Source organism: Rhinopithecus bieti, unplaced genomic scaffold (assembly GCF_001698545.2).
Source record: "Rhinopithecus bieti isolate Rb0 unplaced genomic scaffold, ASM169854v2 scaffold_36959, whole genome shotgun sequence".
Lineage (NCBI taxonomy): Eukaryota > Metazoa > Chordata > Mammalia > Primates > Cercopithecidae > Rhinopithecus > Rhinopithecus bieti.
In genome coordinates, this window is record NW_016816945.1 from 1,424,072 (window position 1) to 1,450,795 (window position 26,724).

Genomic DNA, 26,724 nt, shown 5'->3' on the forward strand with positions numbered 1-26,724 from the left:
CTGCATTTATTTATTTTTCTGTTGCAGCATAATTTGTCCCTAAGAAATTCACCAGCAAGGCCACCCCATTTGTTTTCTACCAGCCATTTCCTGCCATTAAAAATATTTTCCTTCATGGAAGGAAAGAGCTTCTGGGAGAGAGAAGGAAAGCCCGGTGAAGAGAAACAGTCAAGCGAAGCTCACCTTTAAAGGAGCCATCCCGGGCCGGGCGCGGTGGCTCGCACCTGTAATCCCAGCACTTTGGGAGCGCGAGGCGGGTGGATCACCAGGTCAAGAGATCGAGACCATCCTGTCAACATGGTGGAACCCTGTCTCTACTAAAAATACAAAAATTAGCCGGGCGTGGTGGTGGGCACCTGTAGTCCCAGCTAGTCGGGAGGCTGAGGCAGGAGAATCGCTTGAACCCAGGAGGCAGAGGTTGCAGTGAGTTGAGATCGCACCACTGTACTCCAGCCTGGCGACAGAGCGAGACTCTGTCTCAAAAAAAAAAAAAAGGTGCCATTATGTTGCAACAGCCACAATAGTGTTGGGGCTGGCTGCCGGGTGGAGGCAGAAGTTAGCCAGGGAGGGGACAGTGGTGAAGTGAAGGGCGTGGACTCTGTGTCGAGGCAATGCTTCCAGGGATTCTGATGTGGTAGGTCTGGGGTGGGGCCCAGAAACCTGCAGTTTAACAGAGCACGTAGGGATTCCCAGGCAAGTGGTCAAATGCATCCCACCGAGAGCCATGTCTGCGGTGGTAATATTCTTTAGCTGGACTGGCCTGTGCCCTCTTTCCTCAGAGAACCCTATCCTAGCAAAAACTGGCTGGACGAGGGAGACTTCACCTGGCCCAGCTGTCTCCTGAGAATCTGGAACTGGGACTCAAAGCCCCAGCAGTCTATGTGTGCTGGTCAGGTTAGAATCTTTGCTCGCCAGGCTCAGTGACTCATGCCTGTAATCCCAGCACTTTGGGAGGCCAAGGCGGGCAGATCACCTGAGGTCAAGAGTTACAGACCATCCTGGCCAACATGGTGAAACCCCATCTCTACTAAAAATACAAAAATTAGCTGGGCGTGGTGGCGGGCGCCTGTAATTCCAGCTACTCTGGGAGGCTGAGGCAGGAGAACCGCTTGAACCTGGGAGGCGGAGGTTGCAGTGAGCAGAGATTGCACCACCGTACTCCAGCCTGGGCGACGAGCAAAGCTCCATCTCAAAAAAAAAAAAAAAAGCTTTGCCCATAGGTTATTTGGCTTCCAGGGGAGTCCTTGTTTCCTGTCCTACCCCTGCCCACCCTGGTCCTGCCAGGCACTCCTTCACTGCCTCAGTGCATCCCAGGACACTGTCCCCCATAGCCTTCTGAGGGGTGGCCCTAACACTCACCCTGAGGATGCTGCCTATGCCCATGTTCCCTTGGGTTGTGCAGAGCCCTGTGCTCCTTGGAGGGGCTCAGGCTGTCTGTCCAACGCCTGCCAGACAGCTCTACCTCAGTGTCCCACAGGGACCACAGTGGATTTAGCCCAAAAGGAATTCATCAGGTTTCCTCTCACACCTGGCACCTTTTCCATTCCTTATGTCAAAGAATGGCCCCTCTCTCTGCTCAGGCACCCATGTCAGGTATCCGAGCACCATCCCAGACACCTCCTCATTCTTAACTCCCACCTCTATTCTAGAATGAAAGGAACATCTACCTTTGATGGAAAACATACTGCAGGTAATAATAATTCATACAGTCCAATGCCTCACAAAGGCAGGTACTGTAACTGTCTCCATTTGACAGGTGAGAAAACAGGTACACAGGGCCGTGTTACTTGCCCCAGGTCACATAGTGAATAGTGGAACTGGGATGTGAGCCTGAGCTACCCACCCCATGCATGTGCCCCTGCTCTGGAGATGTGGTCAGCGTCTCTCTCCACAGCACTGGCGTGGGGGCCCAGGCATGCCCTCAGCATCTCCTGGTTGGGCCTGTAGAGTCTCCTGACTGGTTTCCTTGCCCTCGGTCTTACCCTGCTCAGATCTGTTTTCCCAGATGCAAGGAGAAACGGTTTCTAAACTGGGAATCTGATGTCACTCCTCCGCTGAAACCCTTCAAAGGCTCCCTGTTTTACTCTGACTGGCCTCACAGAGAATGAATGGAGGAAACTGAATCCTGGAGGGCTCACTCCAGGGCTGTGCTCCCAGCTACTGTCCCCCACGGCCTCTCCATGCCTCAGCTGTCTCATCTGCCAAAGAGGGAAAGTGGTACCCACGGCGAAGAGTTGTAGGATGTGCACAGTGTCTGCCAGCGGAGTGCCTGGCACAGAGTGGGCAGCTCATACACGGAGCTTCTATTAGCTTCTTTCCTTCCTAAGAAGGAAAGGGTGGGGCAAGAAGTGGGTGGAGAGGAGGAACTGGTTGCTCTGAGAGGCAAAGTCAGTTCCACCTGGGATAATAATTACATAAGCACTTTAGATGCATTTTGTCAAAACATAACCTCCATAGCCTCCTGAGGAAGAGATTCCATTACCCTTTTCAGATGGGGAAGCTGAGGCTGAGGAGTCAAGGGATCAACTCCAGGCCGGCTTGAGCCCAGATTTCTCTGATGCAGAGAGCCCTGTGCCCTGCCCTGACCCTCCTTGGACGTGCGCTGCAGTGCAGTGGTTTTGGAGTACCTAATCTTTCCGATCTTACCAGCTGAAGGTCAGCTGTGGGTCAAAGCAGTGACAAGACTGGAAGAAATTTGGAGGCACTACTAGGAAAAAGCAACCAAAAGGTGAGGACTGGCACCCGAGGGAAGGTAAGAATCCCACCACAGACACCCTCCGCTTGTCCCACAGTCTCTGGGGAACTCCCACAGAAATGACAGCGTAGGGCCCATCACTATTTCTACAACAATGAGAATATTTATTTTTTCCAGAAAGTAAAAATAACATTTTTTCTCTTTTGTAAAAGTACCATTACATTCCATTTTCTTAAATAACAAAATCCTAAAAATATATATTAAATTGTATACAGTGCATCACACTTCATCTTATATTTTAAAATACATGATGTTTCTATTTTATTCTCAAAGTTGCATATTAAGAGCATATTTACAAATAAGGCCTTGTCATCCAAAGTCAAAATCCCTGCTGGAAGGTGAGTTTGGATGTGGGAAGGTCTTGGCGTGCATGAGCCCCACGATGGCAGCTCCCGTGCAGGCGGGGAAGGGCCCTCCAGTCTTTGTGTCTAAAGACCCTTCCTTTCTGAAGCAGATTTCCCTCTGACTTTCCTCCACACCTCACTTCTGCCTCTGTACCCAACTCAGCAAGACGGAAGCCTGTGAGATGTGCCCACCAGGGGTCTGCAGTCAGAGGGTGAAGCCCTGTCACCCCTGAGCCATCCAGCCTGAGGGGAGACAGCTGTGGCTGGAAGGCTTGAAAAACACCCCACACCAGGGAAGCTAAGCTGAGACCTGGCCAGGAGGTAGAACAGTGAGGAAGGTAAACAAAGACACCAAAGGAAACAATCCAAACTCCCAAGGTAGGAACAAAAGCCGACATCAAACACCACATGGGAGATCTGAGACCTAACTGTGCCAGGCGGTGGGGTGGGGAGCTGCCCGGCTCCGTGGGAGACCTGGCCTGGCCTCAGCAGACCAGGGAGGCAGGGTCTCGGAGGCCATCCGCATATAAGTGCTTGTGAAGAGTAAGTGTGCAGTGCCAGGATGCATCGAGGCTGGGTGATGGCCTGGCTGGGCTGCAGGCAGATCCTGAGCCTGGCCAGGAAGGCTCCTGCCTGGGCTGACAGTGGGGCATGTGGGTGGAGCCACACCCAGGCACTCCAGTGGGTTCTGCCTGAGGGCCAGGACAGCTGAACTTGCTAGTGCTTTGATCTCTGTGGGCTTCTGGCCGATTGGAGTCTTGAGCCGGAGCCCACTATTCAGAAGTTAGAGCAGCCTGGTTTCCTCGCTCATGCCCAGAGAGGTCTCAAGCCTGTCCTGATGTGGGGGACAGGGTTGGTGAAGGCACTCGGGTTCATTCCTACTCATTCTCTGCTTTGCAAGCAACTGGACAAACGGGGAAGAACAGGGCACCGTGTGCCTCCCGCCTGCCTTCTCAGAAGGGCCAAGGACACTGAGAAACAACGCGGGGCCACAGCTGGCCAAGGCACAGTCACCACGGAGAGTGACAAGATCAGCTGGTGAGGGCTCTCCTGTTGGCACATGTACCAAGAAGGCAGGGCCTGGCACCAGCGGGGAACAGGGTGAGGATGGCACGCAGGCCCAGTGCCCCCGCAGCCTCCTCCCACGCTCTGTCACCTCAGGAGAGGCTTTGGCCAGGGTGCTTTCAGAGCTCCGCCCACAGTGGTCCCCAAAGCCCCTCCCCTGCCTCTTCCACAGTCTTCTGCCATGCGTTCCGACGTTGACTTTCCCAGGGTTACCCTCTTCCCGCCACCTCCAACCCCCACTTTATCTCATCCAAGGAGTTTCCTCAAAGTTCAAGTGCCACCTCCTCCGTGCTCCTGGAAGCCCACGTCATCACTTCTGGAACAGTTTCCTTCTCAGGTGTTTACTTAGCTGCAGTGGCCTTCTGTGGGGTGTCGCTGACTTTTTTTTTTTTTGAGACGGAGTCTTGCTCTGTCGCCCAGGCTGGAGTGCAGTGGCCGGATCTCAGCTCACTGCAAGCTCCGCCTCCCGGGTTTACGCCATTCTCCTGCCTCAGCCTCCCGAGTAGCTGGGACTACAGGCGCCCACCACCACGCCTGGCTAGTTTTTTGTATTTTTTAGTAGAGACGGGGTTTCACCGTGTTAGCCAGGATGGTCTCGATCTCCTGACCTCATGATCCGCCCGTCTCGGCCTCCCAAAGTGCTGGGATTACAGGCTTGAGGGTGTCGCTGACTTTCTAAGTGGTTCTAACTGAGCCCATAGCCGGGCTGCGCAGGACCCAGCACCCATGGAGGCTTAGCCTGGGGTGATTTACAGCCCTCCTGCCCCTACGCTGTCCTGAGCCAGGTTTGGGTTTCCCGGGGCTGCTCCATGGATCGTAAGTTGATCCTAGAGGCACTGGGCCATGCCAGGGCCAGGCAGGAGGAGAAGCACTGGGGCATCCCTGGCACCTCCCAGGCCCTCCGAGGAAGTGCTGCCCCCACTGCAGGCTCCGACAGCACATTGGCCTGGGCATGGCCTCCCCTGACTGAGATGTGAGGAGGGCAAGGTGGGCATCTGGGCTGTAGGACACCCCAGAGGCCAGTGGTCAGTGTCAGCCCCAGGCAACTGAACAACTGGCCCCTGGCCGGGTGAACTCTTCCGGGGCCACATGCCACATTCCCTTTGTGCTGCACATGGCTCTATTCACAGCACAGGGCCCGCTGGGATGACACACACCTGACACTTGTGTTTGAAAGAGATTCCACAATCAGTGTGAATAGCTTGGAGGGGAGACTGCACGTGTCGATATGTTTCCAGCGGTCCTCCTGTGTGACGGGCCTCTTGGAGACAGAGGCCTACGGACAGCTGCTCTTTCCAGATCAAAGCATGAAGCCTGCACCGAGCAGCTCTGTGCCCTCAGCTGGCCTCCCACGGGGCCTGGGGTGGCAGTCCTGACCCTGTCTGCCTGTGACACATTGCTCCATTTCCCTCCTCTGAAGGCCTCTCTGCCTGAAGCTCTGAGCACCTCTCCTGAACTCAGGCTGCCGAGTGTCACCTCTCCCTGCAGACACTTCCCGTGTGGCCCTCTTTCCTCCCAGGGGTGGCAGGTGCAGAGGTGTTGCCAGAACTTCAGTAGGAGCCCCAGCAGGCAGTGGCTCAGGGCTTGGGGGAGGTAGGCACGTGCTGCAAAGAGGAAACGCCAAGGCCAGAGGTGCAACAATCACCCAGGCCCAAATGCCTTGGGCAGAGGCATGCTCTGACGAGCGCCTAGGCCTGGCCAGCAGAGGCACAGTCCGCTTTTCTCAGCTGCTGTTGACAAAGCCTGCTTCCAGATGGCAAGGACTTTTAAATTAGTGATGGCACTTACCTCCCAACCAGCAGCCACTACAGCTGCAGCTCTCAATCTTAGGAGGAGCTCCTTGGAGGAACTCCAATTCCCAAACCCACCCTCTCCTCGCACCAATCTCTGCAGCCCAACTCCCTATCTAAGGGACAGGGTGACATGGGACTGGGGACAAGAGCGCTCTCCTTCCCCACTGAGCCATTCCTAACCCCACATGGTCCCCACAGGAGGGGCAGAGAGCACAGATGGCTCTTGGGGTGTTTTTTTATCTTTTAACACGGGGGACGCCAGAAGGAAGGACCACAGGCCCCATGTTTCATGTAGTGCTGCCTAAAGGCAAAAACACAAGATTGATACTCTCTGCTCTGAACTGAGAGTTAGCTGAGCCAATCATGGAGAGACCGAGGCCTGGCTCAGGTTCCATAGGACCACGAGCTGCTCAGGGGCAAGGCTGATAAATCCAATCCTGAGTAGTTACTGAGTGCCCATAAAAGCTTGCAGGAGAATTTGTTGCATGAGTAAATGAATGGGTGTTTTTTGTTTTTTCTGAGACAGAGTCTCACTCTTGTTGCCCAGGCTGGAGTGCAGTGGTGCGATCTCGGCTCACTGCAACCTCCGCCTCCTGGGTTCAAGCTATTCTTGTGCCTCAGCCTTCTGAGTAGCTAGGATTACAAGCTCCTACCACCACGTCTGGCCAATTTTTTTTTTTTTTTTTTTTTGAGACGGAGTCTCACTCTGTCGTCCAGGCTGGAGTGCAGTGGCGCAATCTCGGCTCACTGCAAGCTTGGCCTCCCAGGTTCACGCCATTCTCCTGCCACAGCCTCCCAAGTAGCTGGGACTACAGGCACCCGCCACCAAGCCCAGCTAATCTTTGTATTTTTAGTAGAGACGGGGTTTCACCGTGTTAGCCAGGATGGTCTTGATCTCCTGACCTCGTGATCTACCCGCCTCGGCCTCCCAAAGTGCTGGGCTTACAGGCGTGGTGGTAGGAGCTTGGCTAATTTTTATACTTTCAGTAGAGATGGGGTTTCACCATGTTGTCCAGGCTGGTCTCGAACTCCTGACCTTAGGTGATCTGCCCACCTCAGCCTCCCAAAGTGCTGGGATTACAGGCATAATCCTGTTGCGCCCGGCCAAATGGATATTTTATATGACCAAAGCTCTTCAAGCTTTCCCTGCAGCTCTATGAGCTATGGAAAGAAGAATCTAGAAAGAAGCCCATGTGTAAAGTATCAGGTTTGATATAAATGGGGGTCACTAGATCTTATTCTCAGACCCTCCCAGGCTGGAGGAGGCCCATCCTAGTCCAGCATCTGGAGGGCAATGTTGCCAGGGCAGCACAGACACTGCCCTCTTTACACCTCACTAATGTCCAGGAGTCCACACTTGCATGGGACCAGACCTACTCCCAAGAGTACCTGAGAGTTCTCCCTGTCTGGCCCTGTTCCAAGCCATAAAGACCAGGAGAAGAGAAGAAGCAAGAAAAATTCAATTAACTAAACCTACCCACCACCTGACAGCCATCTAGAATGTACCTGAGCCCAGTGCCAGCCATGACCACCTCTGTCATTTCAGCCTCACTGTCCTGACACCCCCACTGCTAGCTAGATCAGAGAGAGAGATGCAGAGAGGGCCTGGCCCCAGGGCCTTGAGTCTCTCTCCTAAGTGCAACCGATGAAGCAGGAGGAATCCAGGCTCTGCCTGCCCTGGCAGCAGGGTGCCTCTTCCTAGTTTGTAGGAGGGCGCCCCCGAAGAGGCCGAGGCAGAGGAAGAGGCAGGGAAGAGTCTGTCAGAGAAGAACCACAGGAGGGGTTGACCCCAGCAGCCTTGAGCTCAAAGAGGGCCCTCGAGTCCTAGGCACAGCAGGGTGTTTAGTCACTCACAAGAGGATTGCGGTCATCTTGTTGACTCTGACCCTTGAGTTTCTTCTTAAAGATGGAAATCGAAGTGGAAGGCTTGTAAAAAATGCTCCAGATTTCCCCCGAAGTCCCTGGTTGATGACAATCCCTAAGGTCCCCTGAAGCAGGAACACGATGGGATCTGTCAAGCAGATAAATAATTTTTCCAATAGATTAGAACAAAGCACTCCAAACAACCTACCATCTCATGAGATACTGTATCTAGGAAATGGGGTGGGGCAAGGTCTGGGAAGGACCTCACAGCCACCTCTAAAGATCTGAAGGACTAGTGTGCAGCTGAAATGAGGCGAAGTGCAGCAGGGCAGCGTCCGCATCAGAATAACAAAGAACTTTCTAACTAGCAGAATTCTTCAAATCTGGAAAAGCCCAACCTGAGAGAATATGAATTTTCAAATTCTTTTATTTTAAATAAAAGAACTATCTTCAAATGCCATTTACCTGGAAGCCCACCTAGCTAAAACAAGATAAACGCAAAACTTCTCTGCTTCAAGCAGAGACCCGTCTAGCCTTCGGTGCTGGCCCAGACTCTGTTCAGTCCCGACAGCTGCCTGGCAGGGAAGCTGCAGCTGATGTCACAGGAGAGTCAGGCATGTACTTTAAGGCCTCAGCCATGCTGTCAGATGCTGGATGCTATAGGAAGCATCGGGCTTTCTTGCTGCCACAGGGGATGTGGTCAGGACTGAGCCTGAGAGGCTTCCCCAGAACATGTGAATTATGACTTTAAAACACACATACACACACACAGACACACACAGACACAGACACACACACAGACACACACACACACGCAGACACAGACATACACACACACACACACACACACACGAGGACATTATTTCCACTGAAAAATTTCAAGTGTAGGGTGGAGGTGTCTATGTAAAGTGGTTCCAATGTGGCCAAAGGCAGCCTTCACAAGGCAACAGAAGAGCTTGCATTTAATGTATAAGGCGGCAAGTGAGACGGTCAGGAAAAAGACAGCTTTTAGTGGACATACATAAATTTTCAGGGAGGCTGCGAAATGAGAAGAGCCTCGATTAGAAACCACCAGAGGCCGGGCGCGGTGGCTCAAGCTTGTAATCCCAGCACTTTGGGAGGCCGAGACGGGCGGATCATGAGGTCAGGAGATCGAGACCATCCTGGCTAATACGGTGAAACCCCGTCTCTACTAAAAAATACAAAAAACTAGCCGGGCGACGAGGCGGGCGCCTGTAGTCCCAGCTACTCGGGAGGCTGAGACAGGAGAATGGCGTGAACCCGGGAGGCGGAGCTTGCAGTGAGCTGAGAGCCGGCCAAGGAAAAATTAGAACGAGCTCCCCTCTAAGTACACAAACATCAGTAGCATGAACAATTGCCCCTTTCCTGGAAGGTGCAACTGTTAGACAAGTAGCAAAATAAGGGAAGGAAATATATTTTCCCCCAAATTGGTCAGAATTGAATGATAAAGCTTCTGTAAGTTTCTTCAATAACTGTTTTAAAATAACTATTAAGCAATAGTGAATAAAATGTGAGAATTCTCTTCCTAAGGATGTTTCTCAATTTCTAGAAGGCATCAGGAAGTATGCACCGCATCATCCTAGCTATCTTCAATCCTGCATAAAGATCTCCGTAAGGCACTAGCACATTTGCTTTTTAAGCCAGGAATGTTGCAATCCTCCTTGAAATTGTATGCTTTGGACACAGCAAACAAAATCCCTCAAACCTTAATGAGATTTGTCCCGTTGTACATTTCACTCTACAGAGAAGGGGGAATGTCTGCTGCTTTCCATTCCCTAGGACTGAGGGCCTTGGAATCATCTGCTGATTCTACAGTTGTACCCAGACAAATGAAGCATCATAGAAAACGAACTCTGAGCCTTCCCTTTCCTGGAATCGGGCAGCTCCCTCTTGTACTCACTTGAATGTGACGTGCAGAAGTATCTTTGCTACAATGGCTGTGACTGTGAGGATGAGGAGAGTTGCCAGACCATAGACTGTCCATCCTGCAAATGCAAAAGACAGAGCTTACCAGGCTTGTTTATGGCTGGTTTCCGAAAGGGGTTCGGCTAGAATACCCAAGTGAGTAAGTCTGGCTGAGGGGCTCCCTGCAGGCCGGTGTGGGAGGGCAGCCAGCAAACCCAGCCTCAGGAGCAGCTGAGACCCAGGCTAAGCATGGGGCCCCAGGTGTTCTGAATACTTCCCTTTGTTCTACAAGTCACTCTCAGGGAGAGGCAGGCAGGATGATCCAAAGTCTACTGGACTCAGAATCTAAAGGGATGACATGCATTTTGTCTCTGCCACTGGGACCACTGTGCAACCACAGATGGAGTTATGTAAACTCTTTGGGCCTCAGTTTCCTCATCCGAGGAATGAGATGTGTGACCTATGAGATGCTACTGAGATCCATAGCCAAATGACACACAGGAAGTGCTGGACAGGCCCTTCTCCCTGACCTTCTATGGTGGGTCCCGCAGGGGCCCTGGGCAGTTTGAAAGCCTCCAGGCTAGGTCACTACTGAGGGTACTTTCCAGTTCTACCAGCTCATAAAAGCATCACTTCCTTGGCTCACTGCATCCTCAAGCTCCTGGGCTCAAGCAATTCTTCTGCCTCAGCCTCCTGAGTAGCTGAGACTATAGGCATGTGCCACTATGCCCAGCTAATTTTTCTATTCTTTTCGAGACAGGATCTCATTCTGTCACCCAGGTTGGAGTGTAATGGTGCAATCATAGCTCACTGCATTCTTGAACCCTCGGGCTCAAGCCATCCTCCAACCTCAGCCTCCTAAGTAGCTGGGACCACAAGTGTGCACCACCACACCCAGATAATTTTTTTATTTTTTGTAGAGAAAGGGTCTCCCTATGTTGCTCAGGCTAGTCTCAAACTCCTGGCCTCAAGCCATCCTCCTGCCTCAGCCTCCCAAAGTGCTGGGATTACAGGCGTGAGCCACTGCACCTGGTCCTGCATGACTTTTCTTCATAGCTCTTATCATTATCTGATTTTTATTTTGCTTTCTGTCTTTCTCCTCTCATTTATATGTCACAGAAGGGCAGGGATTGTGTTTGGTTCACTCTATGATCCGGTACCTAGCACAGTGCCTGGCACCACTGAAGCACTTATATATCTTTTAAATGAATGAGTCAGTGAGTGAATGAATGGAGTTCTTGCAAATGCCAATAAATTTAGGGAGTTTCAATGTGGGGCTCTAGAAAGATAATCTTAACGTGGGAAAATACGGGATTAGCTGATTAGTCACAATGTACAAAAGGCACACTTGCCTAATCTTTGGAGGTGAGCACTTTTCCCTCAGGACTAAGGAACCAATTAATAAGAAAATTTCCCTCAAAAGCCAGGACAGACTATAGGTCACAGAGTCAATATCCCAACCTGCCTCTGAATAAGAAACACCCAAGTGCTTTTGTCTTTATAACTGTCAAGAGTGCTACCTTCAACTCTGTGGCTTCCAGCCCCCATGGGTGGCGCCCAGGAATTGCTACCTGGGACAGTCTGAGGTGGGTGGCTGGGGCTGGTGGTGATGACATAGAGGACTTTGGAGGACCGGGCAGCGCTGACACTGAGGTTGGCCTGCTCTGTGATCACCTCGGCCACTGTCTGGTTGACAGCGGGCCTCTCTTGTGGCACTTCTTCCTTGACGGCTGGAAGAGAAAAAGCAATTAACTGGGGCCAGGGCTATGGAGACTCAGAGCTGAGTGGGGGGAGAGCACGAGTTATGAAGAACAAGCCTTCTGCTCTATTCAGTTCTGGTGCAGTTCCTTCCATGGGTGGGTCCCTGTCATTAGACCTACTAAAATAGCGACACTGACAGGTTTTCGTCTCTTTTCTGTCTGATGAAACATAAATGAGTTATGAAATGGGGGTCAGGAAGGAGCCACAGCCTCAGGGTGATCTGCAAGGTGAGTCAGTAGTTCTTGAGTCCCAATCTGCCCTGCAAGAACTGCCCAAGTCACAAGGGTGAAGAAGAGAAGCCCAAGGCACATGGGCCCTGAAGAGCCCTCAAGGAGGCAAGGATGTCTTACCTTGGTATAAAACAGCAAATCCCTGGGCCTGATTGATGCGATCAGAGAAGAAATACAAGATGACGAAGTCCAGAGAGACGTTGAAGGACAGAGGTGGGCGGTTCCTCCCGTGGAAGCGGGCTAGGACACGGTGGGTGTAGCCATCTAGAAGCTCCACCATGTCCGCCGAGTCCCTGATGTCAAATAGGGGGAAGCTGAAGTGGATGCGGGAGGCCCCCGGAACCCGGATGGTCCAGTAGCAGACCCTCCCCGTGGCATAGGTGTCGGGGAAGTCAGGGGAATAGACCACAGAAGACATGGCTGAGTAGTTCCCACCGCAGGCGCCGACGAGAGCTGTAGGAGAGAAAAAGACACCACGCCCTCAGTCTGGGCCTCTGCCACAGGCACGCTTCCAACACCAAGGCTCTAAAGCCTTCCTAATGAGCAGGATCCCATTTAGGACATTGTTTCTATCTGTAAAACCAGACAGTCTTATGTTTCAGGATCGAGTCACAAAATGAATCGCTGAGACTCTGGACAAATGACTGTGGAGATGTTTTTCCCCCCCGAGACCTTAGAATTAGCACACAGCACAGTGGTGTGGCCTAGGTTGGGGCTGGGCTGGAGTCAGAGAGTCTGGACTTGGGACTGGCAGGGCCAAGTGATGGCAGGGGCCGCACTTCACTCGCGGGCCTCTTGCTTCTCTCAGTTTCAAGGCTGGAGAGAGCACCACCTGCTCCTGTATCACAGGAATGTGCGACGGCACATGAGACAAAGCACACAAACCCCTCAGGCCTCTGTAGGGGAGCCACCCGATGAGGTAAAGTCGTCAAAAGAGAAGGGCTTTACAGTTGCTCGTGTGTCCCCAGTATCCTTGCAACACTCCCATGAGGGACCACGTTTTCAAGCAGGGAAACTGAGGCACAAGAAATGACTTTCTGCAGTGAGGAAACATGCTAGATTCTAAGCACTCTGTACTGAGCACATTTGATTTCTCTGGACTCCTGTTTTTGATAGGCAGGTTCTAGAAAGGGGATGCAGTGGTTTCCTGTCTTACATAGTGAAATGTAAACAAGATCTTAGAACTGAAACTCCTTGGGAGGGAGTGTAGGGCTAGGAATTTTTTTTTTTTTTTTTTTTTTTTTTTTGAGACGAGTTCTTGCTTCTGTCACCCAGGGCTGGGAGTGCAGTGGGGCCGGATCTCAGGCCTGCACTTGCAAGCTCCGGCCTCCGGGTTGACGCTCATTCTCCTGCCTCAGCCTCCCGGAAGTAGCTGATACAGCGGCCGGCCACCTTCGCCCGGCTAGTTCTTTTTTTTTTTTTTTTATTTTTAGTTAGAGACGGGGGTTCGGCCCCATGGTTAGCCAGGATGGGTCTCGATCCCCTGGACTCGTGATCCGCCCGTCTCGGCCTCCCAAAGTGCTGGGATTACATGCTGACCACCGCGCCTGGCCGGAATTTTTTTTTTAAGACGGAGTCTCGCTCTGTTGCCCAGCTAGAGTGCAGTGGCCTGATCTCAGGTACTGCAAGCTCCGCCTCCCGGGTTTCATGTCATTCTTTCTTGCCTCAGGCCTCCTCAAGTAGCTGGGACTACAGGTGCCCACTACCAGGCACAGCTAATTTTTTTTTTTTGTTATTTTAGTAGACACAGGTGTTTCACCATGTTAGCCAGGATCGTCTCAATCTCCTGACCTCGTGATCCGCCCGCCTCGGCCTCCCAAAGTGCTGGGATTACAGGCATGAGCCACCGTGCCCGGCCAGGGCTAGGATTTAAAAAGCAGGCTTTGGGGGAGTTCTGGTTCCCTTTAGGATGTAGAAAACAACAAGCAGGCCGGGTGCGGTGGCTCACGCCTGTAATCCCAGCACTTTGGGAGACCGAGGCAGGTGGATCACCTGAGGTCAGGAGTTAAAGATCAGCCTGACCAATATGGTGAAACTCCATCTCTACTAAAAATACAAAAACTAGCTGGGTTTGGTGGCGTGTGACTATAGGCCCAGCTACTAGGGAGGCTGAGACAGGAGAATTGCTTGAACCCGGGAGGCGGAGCTTGCAGTGAGCTGAGATCCGGCCACTGCACTCCAGCCTGGGCCATAGAGCAAGACTCCGTCTCAAAACAACAACAACAAGCAAATGCTGCTTCCATCCTAACAACGAGAAAAAGCTTCAAACTCAGCTGAGGTCTCATGACAACCAGGGGAACTTAACTACAACGTCAAAGCCCCACCAAGGAGAGTCAGGCCACACAAATAGTTTCATCTTTGAGAGAACACAGGAGGAAGAAGTGACTGCCAGAGAAGTAACAAGAAAGCACTAAAATCTTAACAAACTCTTAAAGGCTGAGAGTGGGTGAGTGTCTCAGCTCAGGGCAACTGGGCATCCCAGACACAATGGGCATTTTGCCCTCACTTGCGAGCTTTTCTGCACAGACCTCTACTCAGTGCTTTCACAAGTGACTTGGGTTGGCCAGCAGACCACAGTCCCCGTGAGTGGCACAAGTGTGCAGGAGGTGAGAGGCTGCCACTTGGGGACAGGCATGAAATACTGCCCACTTCCTTCTCTTTGCACTTGCAGGAGGGGACTCTCCTCTCTAAGAAAGCAAAAGCCTTCGGCCACTGGGAGAGGGGAAGCAAATCCTGTTACTCCCAGGGCCACTGAAAACGGGCAGAAGCAAAATCTGTTTGCCTCTGGGGAGGGAGTAGACCTGATTTGACTAGAAAAGTCTGTACCAAACACCATTTTACAAACCCAAATTTCAGTCTCCTTGAAATTCTCCTTCCTGTCAAAGTAACCAGGTGAAGATCCACTGCTTCTGGGGAAAGAGCAGAAGCAAAAGCCATTGGTCCCTGGTTGCCTTGAGCCCTCTTAAGCCCAGGATCCTGCAGCCAATGCAAAGCAGAGCTCTACTACTCCTGGAGGGAAGGCAAGAAATTATCTTTCCCAAGATCCACCACAGATGCAAGCAGTGTTTGGCTGCCAGGGAGAGAAGAAGGGTATGGGAATGCTGAAAAGACCTCAGGCCGGTGGACTTTTCACGTCCTGTCTAAGACTGAGGACACGGCAGGAGAACCAAGAACCACCCCTGTGACCTCATCATGAGTAGAACCAGGTAACAAGCAGCCATAGCCTACCACTGAGGGAGGGAAAGAGGGTGGAAAAAGAGCCCGTCTGTGGCACAGGCATGTAGGAACTCCTCAAAGCTGAGGATGGAACAGGACTACTGAGGAAAACTCATGGGTACCCTAGGCTCCACACTAAGCACAAGCTGATAGCAACCCATTGATGGAGGAGTTTAAAGCCTGATGTGCATTGAGGGTAGTGATAGAAACAACCCAGCTCAACTTCTGACAGACTGGCTCAGTGCCTACACTATGCAGATCTGCCCAGGTGTAAACACTATCTCAGCCTCTTCTATACATAGTGTATGGCATTCATAAAAAATTACAACCCACATATAAAAGCAAGGGTGGCAGGGGGGAAAGACATTGTTAAGAGATAAAACGATCTACAGAACTAGACTCAATGATGACCCAGATGCTAGAACTATCAGACAGAGACTACACGATGAATACAGTAAATAATCTACTGGAGGTGAGGCATGGTGGCTCACGCCTGTAATCCCAACACTATGAGAGGCCAAGGGAGGAGGATCTCTCGAGGCTAGGAGTTCAAAACCAGCCTGAGGAACACAGTGAGACCCCATCTCTACAAAAATTTTAAAATTAGCCAGGCATGGTGGTGTGTGCCTGTAGTCCCAGCTACTCAGGATTCTGAAGCAGAAGGACCACTTGAGCCCAGGAGGTCAAGACTGCAGAGAGCTATGATTGCACCACTGCACTCCAGCCTGGGCGGCAGAGTGAGACCTTGTCTCTTAAAAAAAGTAAAAATAAAAATAAAACTACTGGAAATAAAACAATATCAGAGATGAATTTTTAAAAATTATAGAATGCTTCATGAATTTGCATGTCATCCTTGCACATGGGCCATGCTAATCTACTCTGTTTTTTTTCCAATTTTAGTATATGTGCTGCTGAGGCAAGCACTGAAGAATTCCTTTGATAGGCTTATCAGGAGACTAGACACAGCTGAAGAAAGAATCAATAAACTTGAAGACAGGTCAATAGAAATCATCCCCAAATGAAACAAAGGGGAAAATAAAGTGAAACAAAGAGAACAGAGCACCCAACAGCTGTAGGACAATATCAAATGGTCTAACATATGTGTAATTGGAATGCCAAAAGAAGAAAAAAAGAATATAGAAGAAATATTTGAAGAGATAATGGTGAAAAATGTTCCAAAATTAATAAAAGGTGACAAACTACAGATCCAAGAATCTCAGCAAACCCAAGCAAACAAACAAAAAATTAAAAACAAAAACAAAAGCAAAAAACAAAAAACAAAAACAAAAAAACAAACCAACACACAAAGAAGACACACCTAGACACATCATAGTTAAATGTTGAAAACCAGTCTGGGTATGGCAGCTTATGCCTGTAATCCCAGCACTTTGGGAGGTCAAGGCAGGAGGACTGCTTGAGCCCAGGAGTTCAAGACCAGTCTGGGTAACATAGTGAAACTCTGTCTCTACACAAAATTAAAAACTTAGCTGGGTATGGTGGCACATGCCCATAGTCCCAGCTACTCAGGAGGCTAAGGCAGGATTGCTTAAGCCCAGGGGGTCGAGGCTATAGTGGGCCATGATTGCACTACTGCACTCTAGCCTGGGTGACACAGTAAGACCCTGTCTCAAAAAAAAAAAAAAAAAAAAAAAAGTTGAAAACCAAAAACAAAGATAAAATCTTGAAGGCAGGCAAGGAAGAGGAAAAGATTACATACAGGGGAATAAAGATAGAGCATACACCTCTAGAAACCATACAAGTCACAAGAATATGGAGCAATATCTTTGAAGTACTGAAAGAAAAAAGCTGTCAGCACAGAAATCAATACCCAGCAAAATTACTCTCAAAATGAAGGTGAAATAAAGCTTTTCAAACAAAAGCAGAAAGAAGCTATTGACAGTCAACCTGTACTAGAGAAAATGCTAAAGGAATTTCTTTAAGGGAAAGGAATATACCAGATGGCAAATAAGAATATGAAAAGATGTTCAATATGATTGGTAATTAGAGAAATAAAAATTAAAACCACAATGAGATACTACTACATACCTACTAGAATGGATCACATTTAAAAATCAGATCATACAAAACTATCTGTAGCTGGAGAGAATGTGGAGCAAATGAAAATCTTACATATTGTTGGTCAGAATGCAAAATGGCACATCCACTTTGGAAAATAGTTGGCAGTGACTCATAATGCTAAATATGCAATTAGCACAGGACCCAGCAATCCCACTCCTAGGTAGGTACCCAAGAGAAATGGCAACGTATGTCCACATAAGCACCTGTACTTGGATGTTTACAACAGCTTTATCATAGACAGACCAATGTTTGTCAATTGGTGAATGGATGAACAGATTGCAATACATCCATACAAAGGAATGCTTCTTAGCAATAAAAAGGAAAAAATTACTGATACAGGCAACAACATAGGTGAATGATAAAGCATTATTCTAAGTGAAAGAAGCCAGATACAAATGGTTAAATATTGTGATTCCATTTGTATAATATTCTGCAAAACACAAACTATATATATATACACATACTATATATATATAACTATATACTTGCCCAGGATAGACCCGGGCAAGCCCTCCGTGGCAGGGGGCCGGTGTCCTCCTGCCTTCTGTGATTCTCTTTAACCTTCCTGCTCCTCCTCGATACTAGCTGAGTCCATTTCTTTGGGAAGAAGCCTCAGGCACTAGCCAGGACAGGCAGCTTCCCTGAACCCAAGCTGAGTGCTCCACTTCTAGAAAGGAATGATAATGGGCGTGTCTCAGGAAACAAACCTCAACCAGATGGGTCCCAGCCATGAATCAGATTCCACTCAGGATGGAAACATTCCACTCTTTCTTGGCACCCAAGAAAGAAGGCTGGTACCATATTTCATTAACTCTAAGGGAAGCACTTTAATCTTTTAAACTGGGATGTATCTTTTAGTCAATGCATGTCACTGTTAAATTGGAAATATTTTTTTCCCTTGATGGTGTATAAAATAATGTTGCAACTCAGAATTGAGGCATCTTAGAGACTATGAAATACAATTGCTAACACAGTCTCGGGAGCCAGATCATACCCATCCTTAGACCTTCAATCACTTTCACAATTAATCTCTTCCCTTCCCACTAAAAGAAAGGTTCCATGAAGGCAGGATCTTTATCTGTGGGACCTTGGGCAAATTACTGAACTTTTATTTATTTATTTTTATTTATTTATTTATTTTTTTTTGAGACGGAGTCTCGCTCTATCACCCAGGCTGGAGTGCAGTGGCCGGATCTCAGCTCACTGCAAGCTCCGCCTCCCGGGTTTACGCCATTCTCCTGCCTCAGCCTCCCGAGTAGCTGGGACTACAGGCGCCCGCCACCTCGCCTGGCTAGTTTTTTGTATTTTTTAGTAGAGACGGGGTTTCTCGGTGTTAGCCAGGATGGTCTCGATCTCCTGACCTTGTGATCCACCCGTCTCGGGCTCCCAAAGTGCTGGGATTACAGGCTTGAGCCACCGCACCCGGCCACTGAACTTTTATGAGCCTCAGTTTTCTCATCTGTAAAATAAGCCTAACAGTACCTGCTTCACAGTACTGTGAGAATTAAGGGAAGCAACGCATGTAAAGTGAATAGCACAGGGCCCTGTCAATGATAAGTGTTCAACTAATGTTACAAAATGAGGTCCAATCCAGATGACTGACCCCTCCCTTCAGGGCCTAGAAGCCAAGGGAGTCCCAAGAGGGTAGCCCGGGTCATTCCTGTAACCCTCTGTTGACTCTGGCCTACATGTTCTTCTATTTGGTTCTGTTAATTCAATAAATTATAATCCCAGGGGTAGCAGAGGTTCTGAAGCCCCCATCAGTGTTGTGTTTACACACAGTACACAGCTCACCTCAGTGACCTCTCCAAGTCCATGTGAGCTTGCTGAAAAATCAGCCAGAGAGTCTGTGACAAATTACTTGATGTGGCAATGATGACTGAGCAGAGAGCTTCTGCCAGCTGCCCCTCACCCTCCACCCCTACTAGCCCCATCGTCTCTCTCTCGAAGAGCAAACATAGCCTGAGCGCTTCTACTGCAGAGGAGCCTGGGTGCTCCTCTAACCAGCAGAGGACAGGAAGACCTCGCTGACACTGACTGAGACCCACATGCAAGCCACACTGGTAGCGGGGCCTCATGTTCTGGGAGACAGACTGTAACCTGGTCATTTCTCACCATCTAACTTCTCCAATATCTTTAGGAAGACATCTTCTCCCTCCCAAATCATGGGACAGTCTGTGGTCACCATTTCCAAAGTGCTCAGCCTTGTTCAATGAGTCATAAGGATTTCCATGAGCTGTTGGAACTATTTTACTCTCTACTAGATGGGCCTTTTTTTTTTTTTTTTTTTTTTTTGAGATGGAGTGTCACTCTGTCGTCCAGGCTGGAGCACAGTGGTGTGATCTTGGCTCAGATCTTGGCTCACTGCAACCTCTGCCTCACAGACGATTCTCCTACGTCAGCCTCCAGTGTAGCTGGAATTACAGGCATGCGTCCCCGCGCCAGCCTCTAGATGCACCTTTAGAGATTATTTATACAGTGCTGCATTTTGTACCTTTCTCAGCAGAGCAATGGGGTGTGAGTTATAGAACCGGCTGCTGTCAGGGGTCCTGTAGACCACACGCATCTGGGCCTCTGGAGGATGGCGTGAGCAGCCTCTCAGAATGCCAACTTTCTTAGTCCTTGAGCAAATGCAAGCCAGAAAGGGCAGCTTCTGGAGAGCTGCACGAGGGGCCAATGTGGTAATAATCAGAACTGGGTATACTTTGTTCATATAACTTTAAAGCATAAAACTGCATCCATTATTATGATCTGTTTTACTATTGTTAATAAAAGGGATTCTAGCTGCTGAAAATAGAAAAATTTCAAATGTGAGGCCGGGCGCGGTGGCTCAAGCCTGTAATCCCAGCACTTTGGGAGGCCGAGACGGGCGGATCACAAGGTCAGGAGATCGAGACCATCCTGGCGAACACAGTGAAACCCCGTCTCTACTAAAAATACAAAAAACTAGCCGGGCAAGGTGGTGGGCGCCTGTAGTCCCAGCTACTTGGGAGGCTGAGGCAGGAGAATGGCGGGAACCCGGGAGGTGGAGCTTGCAGTGAGCTGAGATCTGGCCACTGCACTCCAGCCTGGGCGACAGAGCAAGACTCCGCCTCAAAAAAAAAAAAAAAAAAAAAAAGAAAATTTCAAATGTGGCAAACCAGGATTTGAATCCTGGCTCTGGCACTTACTAGCATAGACAAATCACTTCATCTTTTGATCCACAGTTTTCTTATCAACATGGTTGCTACAAGGATTAAATAACATAAAATACACAAAAGCACTTGGCATCAAGTCTAGCACACGACAAACACTCGATAAATAGCAATAATTGTTGTTATAATTAATTCACTTCAGTGTACCTTTATGTGAGGGTCAGTACGCTTTCCTAGTAGTACCAAAGATGCTACTTGGTGTGCACTTTAAAGACGATTTCCACAGTGCTGCATTTAAAATTTAATCCAGATTATTTCTATTTGACACCTCCAGTAAAGCCTCTATACTAAAGAAAACATACTTTTATCTACCCCACAGCAGATGCCCAATAAAAATGTGCTAAATGAAAGATTGTCTTACAAAAACTATATTCTATTTTTTCTTGATCTAAAATCCACCATTTTAACCATTTTAAAGTACAGACGTTCCTTGACTTATAATGGGGCTATGTCCTGATAAATCCATTGTAATTGAAAATATCAAAGTCAAAAATGCATTTAACACTCTAATAAACCTACTGTAAAGTTGAAAAATCATTAGTTGACTCTCCTAAGTTGAGGACTATCTCTATATGAATCAGTGGTATTTAGTATATCCACAATGTTATACAATCATCATCCCTATCTAATTCCAGAACATTTTATCACTCTAAAAAGAAAATCCGTACCTATTAAGCAGTCACTCCATATTCTTCCCCTTCCCCCAGGCCTTGGCAACCAGGAATCTGGCTTCTGTTTGTGTGGATTTGCCTATTCCGGACATTTCATATAAATGAGATCATAAAATATATAGCCCTTTGCATCTGGTTCTTTCATTTAGGATAATGGTTTCAAGGTTCATCCATGTTGTGGCATGCCTCAGTACTTTATTTATTTTTATGGTTGAATAATATTCCATCATATGGATATCCACTTGGTTTATCCATTAATCAGCTGATGGACATTTGGTTTGCTGCCGCTTTTTGGCTATTATGAATAATGTTGCTAGGAACATTGGTATGTACGTTTTTTGTGGAAACATGCTTTCAGTTCTCTCAGGTATATACCTAAGAGTGGAATTGCTGGGTCATACAGTTACTCTCTGTTTCATGTTTTGAGGAAATGCCAGACTGTTTACTTTCTTTTTTTCTTTTGAGATGGAGTCTCACTCTGTCGCCAGGCTGAAAGTGCAGTGGCGTGATCTCAGCTCACTGCAACCTTCACCTCCTGGGTTCAAGCAATTCTCGTGCCTCAGCCTCCCATGTAGCTGGGATTACAGGCACATGCCACCACAACCAGCTAATTTTTGTATTTTTAGTAGAGACGGGGTTTCACCATGTGGCCAGGCTGGCCAGACTGTTTTTCAAAGCAGCTGTACCATTTTACATTCCCACCAGCAATGTATGAGGGTTCCAGTTTCTCCATATATCTGCGAACACTCATTTTCCATTTTTAAATTGACATTACATTCTATTTAAAGCCAAAAAACAGGTAGTAAACCCTCACAGTACTCCTCTTTCCTCTCTAGCACCTCTCTAGTGGCTTCCTGGCAGTGTGGATCCCAGCAAGTTATTTATCCTGTCCATGTCATATGGCTCTCTTCTGTGAAATGAGAGTAATCACAATAACCCCTCCTTCAGAAGGGTGCCAAGAGGACCTAATGTGATAATTTAGATAAAGCCTTCATGCATACTAGGTACTCAAGAAACATTTATTTCCTTTGTTTTTTCACTTAAGAGTATACCAGGCATTTTGCAAGTTCAGAAAACTTACTCTCCTGAGTTAGAGTGTTAAGGCAGAGAATCTTATAATACTGAACTCTAGAATAAAAGGTTAAATAGATGTGCAGTGCATAGTTTTTTGCCAACTAAGCATTAGCAAGATTCCTTAATCATTAGCCAAAGTTCAGTCTTTAGCCAAAACAAAGGTATCAAACTAAGCATTGGTCAGGACATAACAGGATGTATAGGAATCAACTGGCAGTCTCCAATGAGCACACTTAGCTAAAAAAAACAATTGACTGCAAGTTCTGTTCACTAATCCTGTCTTCCCACCCCAAATACAAACACATTTCAGACAGTGTCTAAGCTATAACATGAAAAGGCTCAGTTATAAACCTTGGCTGGGTTTTATAGTCACCATATATAGTGGCTGAATTGTGTCCCCTAGAAAGATATGCTCAAGCCCTAACACCTGGTACCTGTGAATGTTATGTAACTGAGTTAAGATGAGGCTATATTAGATTAAGGTGGGCCATAAATCCAATGATTGGTTCCTTTTAAGGAGATACACAGAGACATGGACACACAGACACACATAGAGGGAAGAAGGCTGTGTGAAGGAGAAGGCAGAGACTGGAGTGGTGCAGCCAACAAATGCCAAGGATCACCCACAACCACCAGAAGTGAGGAGGGCTTCCCTGGAGACTTTGGAGAGAGCACAGCCCTGCTGACACCTCTATTTTGGCCTTCTAGCCTCTGGAACTGTCAGAGAATGAATTTTTTGTTTTGTTTTGTTTTAAGCCACCTACTTGGTGATAATTTGTTATGGCAGTCCTAGGAAACTAATAAACCATATGTCATTTTTGCTCAAAACTAGCCACGCTGCCTGGCTGAGATGCCAGGAGTGCACTTCCTCTAGCCTAAAGGCCAAAGACACCACAGACACTAAAATATTTCTTGGTAATCTCGAGCCCTTTTTTTTTTTTTTTTTTTGTCTGTCTCCATTATCTTGAAATCTGGTGCTGCACTGTTGTTGTAACTCTCATAAAGTCTCACTGCCACTGAGAGGATGCTGGTAGATTACGATGAGGAATCAGTTGGCTCTGTGGTTAGAACATGATGTTGGTGAGGTCAAGGCCTTGGATCCACTTCCATTCTGAACACACTCCGCTCCTGGCCAGCATCTCACAAATGCGGCAGTTTAGAGAGGAGGTGGGTCAGGGCAAACCCAATGCTAGGCGTGAAAAAACAACTTAGAACTACGCTCTCTTCTCAGGTGTATCACAATAATATATAAATCCCAAATGCAAAAAAAAAAAAAAAAAAGTCAAAAGGGTTTGGAAATTATATTAAAGCAAGAGGATAATAAAGCTGATACTGGATTGTTATATTAGTGTCTATGTAAAATTGGAAAGGTTATCATTTCTAGGTTGTCTAAGCATCACACAATAGACCACGTTGCTTCAAACCATTTGGCATGACTGTAGCTAATCCCTTGTTAAGTGTCTGTTCTCCCTTCCAGAAGGCAGGGGCTGAGTCTTCATGCACTGTGCTGTATTCCCAGGGTCTAGTCACAAGTATTGCCTATTGCCAATGAACACATAGAAGGGAGGAAGGGTGGGCAGGCTTGTTGCTCTGGTCCAAGGGTTCCTGTGCCTTGGGCAGTGATGGGCACAGGGCATACTCACTATCAAAGAGGATGATCCTGCCATCGCCACCACAGGGTTGGGTGTGATCCCCGAAGCAGACGCTGTTGCATTCGGTACTGGCTGCCTCCCCGTACTTCCAGTAATCAGGATTGTTTCCACAGAAGCAAGCATAGCCTGACTCCATCCCAGCAAACTGCCACAACAGAGAAGCAGCACACGGTAAGCATCATCAGGGATGTCAGATGGCCTGAAGGAGCCTGGCAGGGTGGGCTTCCAGCAAGCAATCAGGCTCATCTTCCCAGGGTCCCTTCCCCTGGGACCTCCCCCTTCTTCCACTCTCGAAACACTTAATTTCAAGCTGACCAATAGGTACGCAACCACCAATGTGTTTCCCTGTCGGTGAGCATCACTTTTTTATGCTTGTGTTTCTGCTACACTTAAGTAAGTTTTAAGGGGGAGAAAAATCTCATAAACTTCAAACATGAGTAACAGCTAAACATTTTATTGACTGTTTACTATGTGCCAAGTAGTGAGTGCTTTATAGCTAACCCTCAAAGCAAACACATTATAGGCCCCATTTTACAACTTTGTTTTTACATTACTATATAGTATTTTGGCATATAGTTCTGTAAATGTTAACACTTGTATAGATTTGTGCAACCACAGCCGGGCACGGTGGCTCACTCCTGTAATCCCAACACTTTCGGAGACTGAGGCAGGTGGATCACTTGAGGTCAGGAGTTAGAGGCCAGCCGGGCCAACAAAGTGAAACCCCGCCTCTACTAAAAATACAAAAATTAGCCAGGCGTGGTGGTGAGTGCCTATAATCCCAACTGCTTGGGAGGCTGAGGCAAGAGATTTGCTTGAACCCAGGAGGTGGATGTTGCAGTGAGCCGAGACTGCATCACTGCACTGCAGCCTGGGCAACACAGTGAGACTCTGTCTCAAAGAAAAAAAAAAAAGATTTGTGCAACCACCAGTACAATCAGGATTCAGAACAGCTGCATTACTCCAGTAACTTTCTTCACACTATTGCTTTATAGGTGCCCTCCCCCAGAATCCCTGGCAACCACTGACCCATTTTCCATTACTGTAGTTTTGTCTTTTTGAAAATGTCACATTAATAGAATCACACAGTATGTAATCTTTTTGAGACTGGCTTTCAGTCAGCATAATGGTTTTGAGATTCATCCAAATTGGTGTTTGTATCAATAGTTTACTCCTTCTTATTGCTGAGCAGAGTTCATTGTATGGATGTATCACAGCTTGTTTATCTGTTGGGCTGTTTCTAGTTATTCATAATTATGACTAGAACTGCTATAAGCATTTGTGTACTGGTTTTTATGTGAATATAAGTTTTCATTTCTCTAGGGTAGTAACTAGGAATGGAATTACTAGGTCATATGGTAGATGTATATTTAACTTTATTAAAAAGTACCAAACTTTTCCAGAATGACTGTACCATTTTAGATCTGCACCAACAATATATGAAAGTCCCAGCTGCTCTGTATCCTTGTCAGCACGTGTTATTTTCAGTATATTTTATTTTAGCCATTTTAATAGGTATGTAGTGGTATCTCATTATAGTTTTAATTGGCATTACCTTAATGGCTAATGATGTCGACTATATCGTCTTCTTTATCTTTGTTTGTTTTCTATAGTTTTTGAGACGGAGTCTCACTGTCACCCAGGCTGGAGTACAGTGGTATGATGTTGGCTCACTGCAACCTCCGCATCCCAGGTGCAAGCAATTGTCCTGTCTCAGCTTCCCAAGTAACTGGGACTACAGGTGTGCTACCATGGCCAGCTAATTGTTGTACTTTTAGCAGAGACAGAGTTTTGCCATGTTGGCCAGGCTGGTCTCAAACTCCTGACCTCAAGTGATCCTCCTGCCTTGGCCTCCCAAAGTGTTGGGATTACAGGCTTGAGTCACCATGCCCAGAGACTATCTTTTCAGGTGCTTATTTGTCATCTGTGTATCTTCTTTGGCTTCTTTTCATGTACTTATTTGCCATCTGTATATCTTCTGTTAAGGTCTTTTGCCCATTTTTAAATTGCTTTGTTTGGTTTTTTTTAGCTGTTGAGTTGTTCGGCTTTTTTTTTTTTTTTTTTTTTTTTTAATTTTACACATTATGGATACAAGTCCTTTGTCACGTATGTGATTTGCAAATATTTTCTCCCAGGATATAGCTTGTCTTTTCATCCTCCTAAAAATATCTTTCACAGAGCAAGATCTTTAAATTGTTATGAAGTCCAAATTAAAATGTACCAATTTCTTCTCGTCACGGGTCATGCTTTTGGTGTCTCATGTAAGAACTTTTTGCCTAAACTCAAGTCATGAAGATTTTCTCTTATATCTTCTTCTAGAAGTTTTATAGTTTTACATTTTACAGTTAGATTTGGGATTCATTTTGAGTTCAGTATGTAGTCTTGTGTTTAAGTTCTTTCAACTAGCCTACTGTTTTGGAGATTCATCCATGTTGTGTATAACAGTACGTCTTTTATTTATTTATTTATTTTTTTGAGACAGAGTCTCACTCTGTTGCCCAGGCTGGAGTGCAGTGGCTTGATCTCGGCTCACTACAGCAACCTCCGCCTCCTGTGTTCAAGTGATTCTCCTGCCTCAGCCTCCTGAGTAGCTGGAATTATAGGCACGCACCACCATGCCCGGCTAATTTTTGTATTTTTAGTAGAGACAGGGTTTCACTATGTTGGTCAGGCTGGTCTCGAACTCCTGACCTCGTGATCCACCCACCTCGGCTTCCCAAAGTGCTGGGATTACAGGTGTGAGCCCCTGTGCCCGGCCAGTATGTCTTAATATGTCTCTTCTTTTTATTGCTGAGTGGTATTCCACAGTATGTATGGATATACTGTGCTTTGTTTCTCCATTCATCAGTTAATGGACATTTAGACTATTTACAGTTTGGAGCTATTATGAATAATGCTGCTATGAACATTCATGTATAAGTCTTTGTGTGAACACAGGTTTTCATTTATCTTGGGTAACTATCCAGGTGTGATATTGCTGAGTTTTAAGGTGTGCATATTTAACTTTGAAAGAAAATTTAAGGCCGGGCGCGGTGGCTCAAGCCTGTAATCCCAGCACTTTGGGAGGCCGAGACGGGCGGATCACGAGGTCAGGAGATCGA

The 26,724-nt window shown here is 47.6% G+C and overlaps 1 protein-coding gene and 1 pseudogene across 2 annotated transcripts in view; both read right to left on the reverse strand.

The window, feature by feature from the left end:
* Positions 1–2,838: 2,838 nt before the first annotated feature.
* On the reverse strand, positions 2,839–6,534 carry LOC108517560 (uncharacterized; annotated as a pseudogene). The gene is made up of 3 exons (XR_001882144.1): positions 4,875–6,534; positions 4,687–4,702; positions 2,839–4,567 (listed from the first exon to the last, which is right to left on the reverse strand). The product of XR_001882144.1 is annotated as an uncharacterized LOC108517560 (transcript).
* Positions 6,535–7,401: 867 nt separating this feature from the next.
* The window catches only part of KREMEN1 (kringle containing transmembrane protein 1), a 74,837-nt gene continuing 55,514 nt past the window's right edge, over positions 7,402–26,724 (reverse strand). Inside the window, exons 5-9 of the mRNA XM_017855561.1 lie at positions 23,615–23,768; positions 11,858–12,190; positions 11,318–11,476; positions 9,742–9,826; positions 7,402–7,968 (exon numbers count right to left, since the gene is read on the reverse strand). Of these exons, the coding sequence (XP_017711050.1) occupies positions 7,800–7,968; positions 9,742–9,826; positions 11,318–11,476; positions 11,858–12,190; positions 23,615–23,768 (900 nt within the window). The 3' untranslated portion in view covers positions 7,402–7,799. The remainder of the gene's footprint in view (positions 7,969–9,741; positions 9,827–11,317; positions 11,477–11,857; positions 12,191–23,614; positions 23,769–26,724) is intronic.